At 41.7% G+C, this 15,953-nt stretch overlaps 1 protein-coding gene across 17 annotated transcripts in view; it reads left to right on the plus strand.

The window, feature by feature from the left end:
- The window catches only part of ATP2B2 (ATPase plasma membrane Ca2+ transporting 2), a 380,463-nt gene that overhangs the window by 296,284 nt on the left and 68,226 nt on the right, over positions 1 to 15,953 (plus strand). For 14 of the 17 annotated variants that reach the window (XR_014854795.1, XM_085073053.1, XM_085073049.1 and 11 more), the window contains 6 exons: positions 230 to 355; positions 3,735 to 3,827; positions 9,276 to 9,317; positions 10,932 to 11,096; positions 13,243 to 13,457; positions 15,108 to 15,350. Coding sequence is in view for 16 of the 17 variants with exons in the window: in XM_085073053.1 (XP_084929179.1) it covers positions 230 to 355; positions 3,735 to 3,827; positions 9,276 to 9,317; positions 10,932 to 11,096; positions 13,243 to 13,457; positions 15,108 to 15,350 (884 nt within the window). In the remaining variant the exon portion in view is untranslated. The remainder of the gene's footprint in view (positions 1 to 229; positions 356 to 3,734; positions 3,828 to 9,275; positions 9,318 to 10,931; positions 11,097 to 13,242; positions 13,458 to 15,107; positions 15,351 to 15,953) is intronic. The other 3 variants (XM_085073052.1, XM_085073047.1, XM_085073051.1) reach the window with 2 other exon arrangements.

Genomic DNA, 15,953 nt, shown 5'->3' on the forward strand with positions numbered 1-15,953 from the left:
CAAAGAGAGGATCTGAGCTGATAATGGATGTGCAGCCTGAGGTTTGCAGGGAAGCATCAATCCTTGGTGGAGAGCAATACACAGCCACAGGGATTGCTTTTGTTCTGTGGTCATAAACCCCTCAATACTGATTCTCCAAGTGGGCCAAAACTCTCTCAGTGCTGCCATTGAAGTCTTGCATCACTTTCTGTGTTTCTCTGAGCTCTGTGTCACCTCTGCTCCCCTCCAGGCACCCATGTGATGGAAGGCTCGGGGAGGATGCTGGTGACTGCTGTGGGCGTGAATTCCCAGACTGGCATCATCTTCACCCTGCTGGGAGCTGGGGGAGAGGAGGAGGAGAAGAAAGACAAGAAAGGTAAATCTCCCAGCACAGGATGCTCCAAGGAAAGCTGCTGGGCTTAGAGCAGCCAGAGCTCCTCTGTGCTCTCGACAAATGCAATTTTCCCAACTGCTTTTTTTATTTTCGATGCATTTTGATCATCACGTGTCACACAGAAAAACAGCAGAAGCTGTTAGCCAATAAATGCATTGGATAACAAGATGTTTTTCCAGTGTGAGATTGCAGGCTCCCAGCACATAATGAAATGCAAGGGAATACCTGGGCATGCTCCAATTGCTGTGGCTTCTCTACACCAATCCATGCTCACCTTCAATTTGCTAAGATTTTGTGCTTTTCTATCAATGTAATTTTTTTTTTTACAGGGAAAAAAAACCCTTGGCCATGGAAATAGCTTCTGTCTTAGAGCTTCAGAACTAAAATAAAGACAAGAAATGGCTCTTTGCTAGCCCAGTTGTTGAATGTCAGTGGCAGACTTGAGAGGCATTTTAATTTCTTCAGGTGTAAAGGTCAAGCTAAGAATAGTAAAAGCCAAGAGTGTAGCAGTAAATGTTAGCAGACAGTTTTACTTTCATGTCTTGGATCAGTTAATGAAATCAAGAAGCCTCTTTAGACTTTTCACCTTATTACAGTGTGATGTCATAAGCATTTGCTAATTTCTGGGCTGCACACTAAGCAGAAACATGATTTAATGTCTGTCCTTTCCAGTTTCTCTTCACACGGTCTTGTAAATTGTTCTGCTTCCACAAGTTCGTTCCAAGTCTGTCCTAAGAATATTTGTCTGTCAGACATCATTAAGGGCCAATTAATACAGGTTTTTTAGACATTTCTGCTCTTTCTGGTGGTTTTCACTATCAAAGAAAAAAAAAGCAGCTGTAGCTTTACTGAACATCTTATTTGCTATCTGTCAGGCAACATGATTCCACTTTTTTTTTGTTTTCATCCTTTTATTTGAAGCTGCAGATGGGAAGGCCAAATTCAAATGGTTTTCAGGACCTCCAATTTCCATTTCTGAGTATGTTCAACAAGTGGCTGCCTTTGACTCCTGGTTGCTTTGAGGAAATCCCTTTTTACTGAATGCAATGTTTATCATTTCATTTCTGCACAGAAATGCACAATACCTGCCAGGCACTGGGAGTTTCAGGAAAATTAAAAGGAGAAAGATTGAAACTTCACCAAATATAACCCTTTTATTTGTGAGAAGAGTTTTACTCTTTTCAGAGAAAAAAAAGCCTGGTTTTGAGCAGTACCTTAGAGTTTGCTCTCAGTGTCATTGAGAGACTCCCAGGAAGAGCCTTTTTGAGATCTGCAGGAGAGGAAGAGCAGCTCCATCCCTGTGGGAAGGGAACCTAACTGGGTTGGGTTTAACTGGGCTGGGTTTAACTGGGTTGGGTTTAACTGGATTGACCTCCCCAGGCTGTACTCAGGACCCTGGTGCTTGGCTCAGGTGTCACTGGGAATAGCCTGGCAAGGCAGGAAAAAGGAGATCAGGGTTTTTGCACTGCCCCAGAGCTGTATTTACCCAGAGACAGAGCTTCTTACAGAGGTGTGCTAGAATTTGGATACAGAAAATGAATTTAATTGAATATGGCACTATAGAAACAGCTACAATATAAAAGATCCATGATCTAGAGAATTGCTCCCTGTTTCCTGCTGCTGCTGGGTTGGTGCTCAGGCAGAGGTGCCTGGGCAGAGCTGGCAGCAGGAGGATGCCCAACCTCAACCAAAATCCTGTGCTACAGAAAGCTGCAGCAGTCAGAAATGCTGCCAGGAAGTGCCCGTTTCAGGCTGTGTGTGATGTGTGGTTTTCCTGCTCATTAACACTTTAACACTAATCACGCAGGTGTGAAACAGGAGGAGCAGCAGCAGCAGCTTCCAGGTAGAGTAAGAATTGCACACATCCAACGCAGAGCTTTCAGCTGGTGCCAATCAGGGGAACTGCCGATTGAAATAATCGCTTTAGAATCAGCGGAGCTGAAATTAAAGAATGATTTCAAATCAACAGCACTGCTGGTGCCAAACCTTTCGGTGGGCAGGCGTTGCTGGTGTGGCAAATCTCGGTGTTGAGCTGGAATAATGAGCTGCTCTGCAGAAGGAAATCCAAAGGATTGAATGTGGAATTCTCAATTTGCCGCTCGCGGCTCACGCTGTGCTGGTCGGGCTGGGGATCCAAACAGAATAAAGAACGAGCACCAGGCACCACAACAGTTGAAGTCGTTGCCATCACACTAATCAAATTTGCAATTGAGATTTTGCTGAGTGCAGTTGCACGGAGTGTGTTGTGAAATGCTGGGAGCTGTTTATTTTCTTCTCCCAATTTGCCGTTCGTAAATCAAATCAGCCCATTCTGTAGCACCAGCCCAGGACAGCGTGAGAGGTTCCTGTGGGGAGGGCTGGGGAGCCTGGGGAGCTTTGGGAAGCATTCCTTAACCATCAGAAAAAAACCCAAGTGAATTTGGTCTATTATTTGCAGAGAATAATTTTTTTTGAACTCTAATATAAAAACCCAGTGAAATTATAAAACCTTCTTCAAGCTTTTCACCTTCCTGTTAGGAAGGATTTCTTGATGAGTTTCTCTAATGTATGGATAATTACTGGAAAGAAGAGGAAGGTTTTATTTTCTGATCCTTCGGTCATTTCACCACAAATCAGGAAATGTGTCATGTCCATTATCTGGATTTAAAATAAGCCATTATTCTCCTCAAAAAAAAAAGCCTTTTCCATGTAAAATATTGGAAAGTTTAATGTTTCTACTCAGGTCAATGTGCATTTTACCTGGGTGATGGCAGGACATGGTTTGAGCCCCACTAGACTGGGATGCATTGGTGAGAAGTCATAATGTGCAAAATTCTATAAAACACAAAATATGTACCCTTGCACCATGTAGCAGTGTGTACATATATAGATATAATGCATATTTTAAATGCACATTTTAAAAACTACCCCTGCCTGGCATAAATTAACTCCAAAGGAAAAATTTCAACCATTTAAAAACTGCATAAATGACATTAAAGTACAAAAAATAACCCATTAAAGGACTAAAGCAATGTACACAGGACTGTGTACACTCAGTTCTCACCAACTCCTTTAACTTTGTTAAATGTGTTTCATATTTATTTACCTTTTATTATTGTTATTATTATTATTATTATTATTATTATTGTTATTATTATTTCAGTTTTCAGCTTACTTTGTACCACTCCCCAATGCCGCGTTGCTTTGGAAATTTGTTTTAATTCCGTTTATTTTGGGAGCAAACAAAGCCCCCAACACTTTCCGTTCTGTCACATGCATTCGCTCGCGTTGCCATTATGATTTATTTCTTATTTGTTGTTCTGTTTCTGTGTTTTGTTTCTGTTTTGTTTTTTGTTTTTTTTTATCCATTATTGCTCAGTAGATTCTTCCCATCCCTCCTCCCACCCTCCTCCAGCCACAGATGGTGCAGCAGGTGCAAATGCCACTGATAATGCAAATGCCAGCTTAGTCAATGGTACGTCACAACCCCCGGCTTGTGTGATTTGATGGATTTCTCTCCTGACTGTGTCAAATTCCCTCTCCCCTGCCTGACCTGCACAGATGTTGTGTGTGTGATGCACTCTGAGAGATCCTCCTCCGAGGCTGCAGGGATGCTGCAGCTTCATTCCCACTGAATCCCAGGGAGAGCTAGGAATTGGGAATTATTATTAATTGAAAGTGCAGTTAAAAGGAGCAGTGGAGTCAGGCCAGCTTCAAACCTTTTGGGTGGATCCACATGAGGTTTGATTATAAAGCTTCATTATTTAGACTAAGTCTGAGGTTTGATTATAAAGCTTCATTATTTAGCCTAGGTTTGAGGTTTGATTATAAAATTTCATTATTCAGCCCAGATCTGAAGAGGAGCACGGTGAAAAAGGAATTCTATGTGTTTCTCCTCTTCTTCCCTCTCACAGTTCCTCACACAGCCTCCATGGAGCTCTGAGGAAGGGCTGGGATCAGGGATCTGGCTCCATTCCACCCAGCACTGTGTTGGGAACAACTTCTGCTGCTTTCAGCATCAGTTTCAGGGGGGACTGAGAGGTTCTGTGGATATTTCTGTGAGCCCTCAGTGAAATTCTCCTGAGCCTGCCTGTGTTAACTAAACCCAACCCAAGCTCTTCCTGCAGCCAGCTCTGTGTCCCACAGCAGATTCCTGACCCCCCTGTTGGCACTCAGCTATTCCAGTCTCTCCTCACAGTCAAATTCCAGCCTTAAATTGAATTGAATGGGTCAATATTAGTGTAGGCATTAGCTGTGTTTTGCTGCTAATCAGAGCCATGAGGCTTTGTTTGCCACAGGAACCTTTCCCTCTTGAGCAGTGCCAAAAACACTGAGCAAAGTCATTCTCCTTGTCATCATGGTGGTGACAGAAGGTTTTTTTCCCATGCAGGTCAGCAGTTGTTGCATTTCAGATGTGAAATGAGAGATTCTGACAGAAATACCAAGTGCTAACCAAGGCCCAGGATTTACTGCTGTAGTATCTTAGCTAAAGCAGTGACACAGGAAATCTTTCACCCTATTTTTAAATCATTTCATTGTCATTTAAAAGGACCATCTAACCATTTAAAAAACATTCTGGAAAACTAGGATTTACTATCTCCAGAGCATGGTAGGAACCTCCATCCTCCTGGTTCCAGGTTCCTTAGAGAGCAAAATCAGGAAATTAGTTATGGTTTATTCTCCATGCCTGTGAGGCTGAAGAGGTTCTGGCACAGAGCAGCTGTGGTGCCCCTGGATCCCTGAAGTGTCCAAGGCCAGGCTGGATGGGTTTGGAGCAGCCTGGGATGGTGAAGGTGCTCAGAGTGAGCCTTGTGCTGCTCCAGCCTGGGAAATACCTGTTGTGTTTGGGTTAATGCTCAGCTTAATGAGGAAATTGAGTTCCAGGGGATATTAGATCAGTGTCTGAATTAGGGATGTGATTTTCCATCATCCTCTCTCCAGTCAGGAACAGCAGTTACTGTCCATGTTTATCCTGGAGCTGAGAGATACAAACTCAGGGCTTTCCAGGGCAGAGTGAATTTTGGTGCAGTTGAGGAGGTTTTGGCTTTTAGCTCCTCTGAGATGAGGCAGATCAATGAATTAATCCTGCTGGTGTTTGATCAGCATGGACAGGAGAGGCTTTGCACAGTTCAGCTGCCCTGATGTAGTGCTCAGAGGGGAACTGAGACAGGCAGACTCAGGTCTGAGTGCCTTGGAATGATCTGGGAAATGGCCAATGCCAGATTTCTGCAGATTCCTTGTTAGCACTGCTGATGAGTTCGAGAATACTTAAAATGTAGATGTGGTTGGGAGGGGAGAGAGGAAGGAGAAGGTAAATTACAAAGCAAGGAGCTCAAATTCATCTCCATACTTCTTTGGCCTGGGTGAAAGAAAGATTTTTAATAATTCCTGATAATTCTCCCTGAGGTGGGACTGGAAAAAAAAATTTTACCTAAAGTCTAATACCTTTGTGTACAAAATATCTCAAAATAAGAAAAAAATTATGTACTTGAATAAGCAGCAAGCTCAGGAAATGTTGTTGCTCATTACTGGCAAAACAACCCATTAACATCTCAAATAAATTATTTTTATTCTTAATTGTCAATCTACAGTTGGCACAAAAGAAGTGGTTTGTTTTCACTCAGTGAGCCTCTAGTGATAAATTCATATATTTTGTGACACATCCTGTGTTTTATCTGCTGTATCCAAGGAAATTTTACAAATTCTGTTGGGTTTTAGGAGCTCAGAGCAAAATACAGAATTGTTGGTGGTCTCATTGTTAGAGCTGCAGACAATAAGTTCAGTTTTTGAAAGTTTGCAAGTTAAGGTCATAAACAGAGCAGATAATTTTGCAGAAAGGTAGTAACTCAGGAAAATTCATCTAATTTCAAAGTATTCTATTTAGTATAGGAAATTTTAAAAAATGAAGATCAGGGAAGCAGCAATCACTGTTTACAGCTTGTTTACCCCAAATTTGATTTCCTTTTAGTAGAGCAAATTGCCCCAAATTTGATTTCCTTCCAGTGGAGCACTGCCACCTTCCTAAGGCAGGATTTCCAGGGTGGGTTGGTGAGATTTTTTGACATTTTTATCCTAGAGAATTCTCCACTTAAAAGTGAATTCAGAAAACACAGGAACTGTTATAGAAATGCCTCACCAGGCTCAGAGAAATATCTCTGCTGAAATGTTTTACATCTACTGCTAATCCTGATGTATTTACTGAACTGCTTCAGTTCCTACAAAGCAATCTGCAGTTTGAATGGTTTTTAAATATTATTTGTCTGTTTTTAAGACATTTAAAAGTTTCTCTATTCATATATTTCTGAATTGTAAGTGAAGTTATTTATTGAATTCATAAAAGAATTACCTAAAACTTCCTAGGTGCTACCAGTCCTTTCCAAAATACAGGAATGTAGTGAGGCAAAGGCATGTGCAACAGATTTTATATTTAAATTCACAACTTTCAGATCAGCTGCAGAACACAGGTGTTGTCAGAAATGCCATTCTAAACCTTCTGATTCTTTATCCTTGCTCAGAAACGTGACAAAAATAAACTCAGATGGATTTCTCTGGCCCAAACAACCTTAATTTTATTTGTTATTCCAAACAGAAAAGAAGAAATATTTGCAGAATTATGTAAAAATATATTGTTGAAGCATTGCTTCATATTATCCAATGAAAATATTAACAAATACTCATCGTTTTGATGATTCTCAGCAATGCACAGAGCTCAGAAGGATGAGGGAGTTTTTGTACCTGGAAGGAGAAAGGATCTCTCAGCAGTGGTGATTCTCTCACCTTTATTTCTGTCTTAATTTCCTTGCTCATATTTTATAGCAAAGTGCAGCCTTAACACTCTTTGGCACAGAAAGATATAAATAGTTTACAGCATCCTTTTCTTTATCTTAATTACCCAAATTACCTTTTCTTTGTTATTCTCTCTAAATAACTGAACTCTAATTCCTGTGACGACTTCCCCCTCCCCTATAACCTGTTTGTAATAGATTAAGAATATTAAAAATGTATTTTTTAAAATACCTAAGTTTTAACTGTTGTTACTATTGTTTATTTTATGTCCTGGTACTTTGAGGCAGCCACTCAATTTTTAGTGCCATTTATTATGATAATGATGCTATTAAATAGCAAATATCTGTCCTAAAGTTACAGACTGATTTACAGAGCAAAATAATCTCTCTGATGTGTTTGCCAGTTGTGACAGTCATGTTTGGGTTTTCTTGGTGATTTTTATCTTTTTTAAAGTTGAAGATCCTTCAGTTTTGCTGCTCCAAGGTTTGGAGTTGCACTCTGCCAAAGGATCTCTGGAGCAGGAAACAGAGCAGACTCTGCTCTAAATTAATGTTTCCCAGTTCTTAGGGAAGGCTTTCTGCTCTAGCCAGGAATCAGAATCCCCAGAGATATTTTCTGTCCTGCAGTAAGTTTATGAAGAGCCCTTGCAAGGCAAACAGCCACCAGGCAGGACTGAGCCCAGCTGTGCCCCACAGGCTAAGGTTTGCTAGGGAACTTCCTAGGGAATTTCAGCCCCATGGCTTTGCTCAGCCTCATGGCTTCCTGTCTCGTGCCAAAGTGCAGAGCTCTGCAAGGTGGATCCTGATTTTTTCAAGGTCCTGTTCTTGCCGAGGTGGGGATAGAATGGGAAATGCAGACAGGCAGTTGTGCTCAGTGTTTATTGCAGAGCTCACTGAGATGGTTTAGGGCAGGAGATCTCCTCTCCCTGGCTCTGCTCTGGGCTCTGCAGCTCCCCAGGGAGACACTGGGACCTGTTTTTAACAAATGCAACACTCATTTGGTCACTTTTGCTCTCTTGAGGGAGGTTTGCAGAGCTCTGCTGCTTAGAGAGAAGATCAACTTGCAAGAGATCCATCTTAGCTTTTCCATGTTGTTATTATTTATTCACAGCAGAGTCAAAGAATTAATCCATGTAGTGGTCAGAAGAGCAAGATGTACCTGCTGGCACATTTTTATCAATTCTAGTGATCTATTTCTTATTCAAATCTGTCAACAATCCTGTGAAGGTGTTTTAACTTAATTTGCCTTGGCATTATTTTTTATTGTGCATTTTAAATAATGAGAAAAAAAGACTGTCATCCATTTTAAATGTAATATTTGTAGTAGTCTTCTCCATAAATTCATATATTACTGTGAAAGTTTCATGAGGGATCCCACCAAGAAATTTTGGATACATTTGAGAATGTTTAGTTGTTATTCTGAATACCAAAGTTTTGTATGGGAATTGTATTTTGCCTTTTTTATCTCATACCCACTTTCAAATGAAATTTTCAGTTAAAAAAGGCACAAAGGAATAAGGACTTTGGTGTGGTAAAACTATAATGATAAAATGTCGAATTGGAAATTCAAGAGGCACTTGGTAAATCCATGTTTAGGATAAATCTCAATATAGGTTACCTGGCACTTGTATTTCCAAAAGAAATTTGCTAAGTAGTACAACCAGATGAGGAAGATGTAATTAAAAAATCATATCTGATTTCCATATCATTTATTTAGATTTATTAACACTATTATTTCTATTTTTTCCTCAATTCAGTACCATAATGAATCGAACTCTGGAATACATCAAGGAAATCACACTCTGTACTGCTCTGATCCAGAGTTTTTAAGCCCCAGCCCTCTGAAACAGCAATTCAGGGAGATTATTCCCATCCAGCTTCCCACTGGATCCACTGTGTTAGTTTCCCCCTGTGAATTGATGCCATTTCCCCCAAACCACACACTGATATTTAGTATTTCAGTGTCCCACACCAGCCTGGCCAGGCTGTGAGTGCAGGGAGAGGCAGGGAAGGTGCTCAGCTCCCCGTGATGTGCTCATGGCTTTTGTGTCCCACTGATCTGAATCCCCATTTTCGTGTTCTGTCTCGGCTGAAGGTTGTTTACTGTCTGTTGTCTGTTGGAATTTTTCATCATTTAGGCAAGATGCAGGATGGCAATATGGAGAACAGCCAGAACAAAGGTAATGCTCTTTGCTCCTAAGGAGATGTGAATGGTCCTGTTAGCATGTAGTGCAATCCTGTCCCACAGTACAGTGAGAAGCTGTGCTTTGTGCCTGTGTGTGACAATGGCCCTTCTTGTTCATGCAGAATGCCCCAAAAATCCCCCAAAAAAACAACCCTGACCAAAAACCTACCCAAGAGATTGTCACTTCCACAAGTTTCAGATATATAGGAGAGGACTGTTGTAAATAAACCATTTGTAGATGTTCCTTTCATCTCACAAAGCTCATTTGAATTAATTTTTCCCGTGCAAGTTGTGTATCCAATGTCCTGTGAGTGACTTTCCAGCCCAGTTTGTTTCTGTCTCATCATCTCTGCTGTCTGATGGCATTGTATGGACATTTCTCATTTGCAGGGAGAAGGTCAAACAATAGCAAAGGAAACCTTAAAGCCAAGGTGTTATTTGGCAGTGTAAAAGCCTTTTATAAGGATAAACAACAGGGAGATTAAGAATCTGAGGAGTTTCTTATTTAATAGACAAAGTCAGGAAGAAATTAGAATCAATATTTTGCTTTCTCTGAAGCAAAATCATGTTCCCCTTTTTATTATATGAGACACAGCTATCAAGAGTTCTTTGGGTTATACCAAATTAAACGATAATTTTTTTTTTCTCAGATAATAAACATTGCCAAGTTGATGGCTCAGAAACTGGATAGAGAAACTCAGTGGTTAATGGTACAAAAGTACCAAATCAAATGCTATTAAATCAATAAGCATCAGGGTGAGGTAGATAAATTAGATTTCCAGGTCGAACAAGCATGGTTTTGTACAATCTCTTCATGAAAGCAAAGCTGTTTCATCTCATCCTATTTTATTTATTGTGCTCAATATAAACCAGACACATACACATACATACACTGCAATGTCACTGCCTGTCAGAAACACCTTTTTCTCTTGGACACTAAAATAAAGTTTCCTTCTATTGGCATTCTGTCCAGAAAGGGGGGATCAGCCCTGAAATTGTGTGGTTTTAGTGGGGGAATGGTGATTACCCAAAGGTTGAGTTACTCGATCAGTGAATGCTAAGGAAACTTTATACCTCAGGGATTTTCTGGAATGGTGGATGGCAGTGTTGTCCCCTGTCACCTAGGTGTCTGTGCAGCCCAGAGAGGTGACACATGGGCCACCTGGGGAGCCACATTGCCTTCTAAATGTCTGCATTGGAAATGTGATTGTAAGGGGGCTTTGCATTGTGTGAGACATCTCAAAATCAGGGCAATGTGGATCTGTCACTGAGCTCTGCCATTCCGGGAAATCCCGCAGCGCTGCCACTGTCACTCGCCAAGTCCCTGTGAGACATTCAGTGACAATGTATGTGTATGGCCAGAGTGTCCTGGGGGGTCAGAGCCAACAAACAAACCCACGGTGTCCCCAAGGCACAGCCCACATCCCCACGTGTCCCCAAGGGTGTGCTGTGTCCTGCACACCCCCCAGGGCCCCAGGGCACCTGCCTGGCACGGGCACCAGGCTGTCCCTGGGAATTGTCCCACCAGCCCTGGTGGTGCTGTGATGTGGGCACTGGGAGAGAGGGAGGGAGGAGAGCTGTGGGTAACAGCTGTGCTCTGCATTGCCAGCCAAGCAGCAGGACGGGGCTGCTGCCATGGAGATGCAGCCGCTGAAGAGCGCCGAGGGGGGAGAGGGAGACGACAAGGACAAGAAGAAATCCAACATGCACAAGAAGGAAAAGTCTGTTCTTCAGGGAAAGCTGACCAAGCTGGCCGTGCAGATTGGCAAAGCAGGTATGGCTGGGTGACACCAAACCCCTGTGTGCCACAGGAGGCCAATGGTTCTGAGAAGGGACAGGCACTGTTTTACTGCTGGATTTGGAAATGGGTCACGTTAAAGCTGTTCTAAGGAGAGCATGCGGTACTGAAGATCTTTTATTCTCCTAAAAATCAGCTTTGACTGTCAAGAAGCTTTGGGGCAACTTGGAGTGTAATGAATACTTGAATCAAAATGAAACGCAGCTTTTCTCATAGTTAATATTCCCAAGTGCAGTAATTACGTATTTAATTTCCTCTCCCCTCAGAACCTGGCAGTGTACAGTCTCAGAATCTCTAATCTCATCTCAAAGTATCATTTACACAGTATTTCCCTCTCCTTGGTTCTGGAGTCGTTGTGTTCCCCCTGAATATCCCCATTCCTGCCTTCTCCCCAGACAAACACCTCTTTTGACTCCTGGATCCAGAGCCATCTGATCCCTGCTGGTGAAAGCAGCACCTCTCCACTCTGTAGGCAGAGTGTGCAAGTCTTCCATCATGGCCTTAAGTTCCTTAGGTTTGTTTTTCTCGTGGTATTGAGGAGATTTTGATCTCAGCTCCTTGGCTGAGGCCCTACAGAAGATCCCTCCTTTTACCTCTGTTCTATCTTCCTAAGCCTTCTCCCTCAGTTGGATTATCTCTTTCCCATTCCTGTTAAAGTTCATTCCAGGACTTGATCACACAACCCCAAGATGCCAAATTTTCTCTTCCTGAACAGAGTGTGACCAAACCCAGGGTTATAATCCCTGATTCCCAATTTAATGCTTTGCCCCAATCCATATTCCTCCAGCTCCTCTCCTTTGTTTCCCATGCTCATTAATTCATAAATTAAGTACCTTTCTGCACTGCCTTTTGCTCTCTTTGTTATTTCAGCAGGCATGTGAACATCACTCCTAAAGTGATTGTGTTGGGATTTCTATCCAGAATGTGGCAAGGAACAGGAATTAAATTAATTAATCATTGCCTCATTTGGTTCTTCTTTGTTGTTGAGCAATCTATGGGGATGCCTTGCAATGTCAGGAGTATTTGCCTGTACAATATTTTAATGGATTTTCCTTTATCCTCTGGCACAGAGTGATCTCCTTGACTCCTCTGTTTCCTGTCAACCTTAGCATCCTTCAGCTTTACCAATTTTTATTTAACTGCAGTCAAGACATGAGATTTACAGCATTCTTTCTAGTCTACGATCTCATTAGGGAGAAATTAATTTATTCCAAAATGCAGGCTTAACTGCTTCACCCAAACCTGCCAGGCAGCAGTGGGCAGAGCGAGGCAAACTTGGGGTTCTAATGAAAGTTTAATTTGTATCCTCAAACCCAGGGACAAAACTGTGGAGGAGTGTTCTGCCAGCAGTCTGTGCCTTTGGGAGAGTGTATGGAACCCTTGGGATATTTTGTGAATTCTGTGAAATATCTATTGGTGTCTCTGTCTCTTTTGAATCTCTGCCCATGAAAATACACACCCTGAAAATGTTCCTTTGGAAAGGGACACCTTGGAAATGCCAGCATTGATCACATTTAAATAAACACAGTGAAAAACTGTTCTGTGGATTATTCTGCATTATTGCCTCTTTATATCCACCCAGACACATCTGTAGGGCTCTTCTACAGTATTTTATCTATATTTTATTTTATTTATTTTCTACAGTATTTTACACAGCAGCATAAACTGGGGGAGACTCCTTTGCCCAAGCCTCTACAGATACACTTATTTTAAAAAACAGGTATTTAAATATGGATAGACAAGTTATTTGTGCAAGGTGGAGGTTAAAAGGACAGATAAATGTTGTAGCAGGGCAAGGAATGTGCTAAATTGAATAAACTTAGCCTAAGTGACAGCAGAACTCCTGCACTGCCTGGGAGGTTTTAAAGGCAGCAGTGAGACATTGCTTAATAATGAATTCTCTAGAATCCAGTGCTTCCTTGTGCACTGCCATGTGTGAGTGCTGGAAATACATTCTGGCAGTGTTTTTTCATCATTGTGCCGTTTATCATTCTTACTGGTACTGCTGAAAAATGCCACAAAGAAGGAATAATTTCCCAAGTCCCTGGGCAAATTGCTCATTCTGAAGAAGGTGTTGTCAGTGGTGTTTGGGTTTACAGCAACTGGTGATTTCTCTCCCCAGGTCTGGTGATGTCTGCCATCACTGTCATCATCCTGGTACTGTATTTTGCCATTGACACCTTTGTGGTCAACAAGAAGCAGTGGTTGCCTGAGTGCACTCCTGTCTACGTCCAGTATTTTGTTAAATTCTTCATTATTGGTGTCACTGTGCTCGTGGTTGCTGTTCCTGAGGGACTCCCACTTGCTGTCACTATTTCTCTGGCTTATTCTGTAAAGGTAAGAAACATTCAAATAATCCAGGGAGAAAACTTCTCTTTGCTTGAGCTCACTGCTGAGTTGGTCCTCAGGTTTTATCAGATGTGATGAAAAACAGGCAGCAATTATGTGCTCAGAGTGTTATTTTAAAATAAACTTATATTGAAAATATTTCTAATAAAAATGTAAATACATTTTCCAATACATCTCCTTAAAACTGCACAGTGCAGGAATATCTAGCAGCAGGAATACTTACTTATTTTGCAAGGAGACAGGAATTTATTGAGCAGAATGTACTCTGAAAATAGTCCAGTCTTTTGATATAGAATAATTTTGTAGAATAGTCTTTTGATTAGAATAATTCAGATTTCCTTGTGCAATAATGCAAAGTTTTGACAAGGATTTGAAGTCTTTAGGAACACTTCTCAAAGAAATTAGAGTTTCCCAAAGAAATTAAGAGTTTCACTGAAGCTTTCATGTGTTTTTCTTAAATGCAGTTGCAGTTCTTTGAAATAGATATAAAATGGTTCTATTAGGAAATTAAAGAGGATTAACATCCTGGACTTGGGGATTACTTGAGCAATTTAAGCAGATGATTTAAACATTCTGGGAATCTTAGATGAAGATGGTGTAAAGCTTTTTTCCATTTAGCATGTAAACAAATTAACTTGGGAAGTTTAGCAAGGAATATCTTGGTTTCAATGTAGCCCAATATTACAATTATTAGGAAAAAGGAGCACATCTCAAGGATGGGGTTTGGCTAATAAAGTTTGTAGCTGCTTTTAAAATGTTTTCTCATTTCCCTGAAGTCCTTCTTTTAACACCTTTTTTCTTTTCCCTTTCTCTTTCCCTTTTGCTTCTCCCCCAAAATATATGGTCCATCTGTGTGCTGCAAGATAATATCCTGGCATTCCAAGCAGCGCTAAGAAAAAACCCCAAATGTTTGCTATATGATAATGTTTAAAAAATGCTGTTATTTCTGGTTCCTTTACCTAATCTTTGCTCTTCTAGCTGTTCCTTAAAATGCATATTTACTGCAGGAAAATGATGCAACTCTTTCAGTTTATCAAAGGCAACATTGCCTCAGGGAGAGTCCCAATCCTCTACAGACACACTTATTTAATAAAAGGTGTTTAAATATGGATAGACAAGTAATTTGTGCAAGGTGGAGGTTAAAAGGACAGATAAATGTTGTAGCAGGGCAAGGAATGTGCTAAATTGAATAAACTTAGCTTAAGTGACAGCAGAACTCCTGCACTGCCTGGGAGTGGGATTTGGGTTTATTGGCTCTGTTTTAGGGAATTCCTGTTCTCAACAGCAAGACTAAAGATGCAAGGAATTATACCTGACCTTAAAAACCGGTCCAAGCCAACCCAGGAAGGTTTTTCATTTGGCTTTGTGTGGTTTTTCCCCCAGAAAATGATGAGGGACAACAACCTGGGAAGGTTTTTCATTTGGCTTTTTGTGGTTTTTCCCCCCAGAAAACGATGAGGGACAACAACCTGGGAAGGTTTTTCATTTCGCTTTGTGTGGTTTTTCCCCTCAGAAAATGATGAGGGACAACAACCCGGGAAGGTTTTTCATTTGGCTGTGTTTTTCCCCCCAGAAAACGATGAGGGACAACAACCCGGGAAGGTTTTTCATTTGGCTTTGTGTGGCTTTTCCCCTCAGAAAATGATGAGGGACAACAACCTGGTGCGGCACCTGGATGCGTGTGAGACCATGGGCAACGCCACGGCCATCTGCTCGGACAAGACGGGCACGCTGACCACCAACCGCATGACGGTGGTGCAGGCCTACGTGGGGGACGTGCACTACAAGGAGATCCCCGACCCCGACTCCATCCCTGCCAAAACCATGGAGCTGCTGGTCAACGCCATCGCTATCAACAGCGCCTACACCACCAAAATCCTGGTGAGTGGGGCATTTTTTGGGGGTCAGTTAGGCCTAGCAGAAGGAGGTGCTGCTTTTTTTTGGCCTAGCAGTGAAACTCGAGATCATTTGATTCGAGGAGCTCATAGAAAAGTGGATTTTTCTTGTGGCTCCAGGGGCACTCCTGGAAGAATATCCACAAAAGCCCAGCCCCGGAGGGCAGAATACAGTCTTGTAGGTTTTAGGACAAAATCAACAGAATTGATCAAAAGTACCAATTGGGAGGAGAAGTGGTGATGCCATTCCCCCCAGGTTAAGCCCCTTCTCTTCTCTGGAGCCTCCCAGCCCTGTTACCAGTTGGTCTTGGTGATGACAGTGTCTCTTGGATATTTTGCTCTCCACCTCGGTTCCCAGGAAGAAGCAAGATAGGAGAGGAGCCTTGTGCCCTCAGGCCTTGGAGCTCTGCCATGGCTTTGGTCTTTCTAGCCGGGGAAAAGGGTGGAGAAAAGTACTGGCAAGGTTACAAATAGAAAAAAGAAAAAAGCAAAAAGCAAAAATCATCCAGCACCAGAGGTGTGATTTTTTTTTTGAGCAGTGTTAATTCCTTAACATCCTGTTGTTGATTATGAAGCGTTAAATAGCGTT

The sequence above is a fragment of the Lichenostomus cassidix genome, chromosome 12 (assembly GCF_008360975.1).
Source record: "Lichenostomus cassidix isolate B80296 chromosome 12, HeHo_3.0, whole genome shotgun sequence".
Taxonomy (NCBI): Eukaryota; Metazoa; Chordata; class Aves; order Passeriformes; family Meliphagidae; genus Lichenostomus; species Lichenostomus cassidix.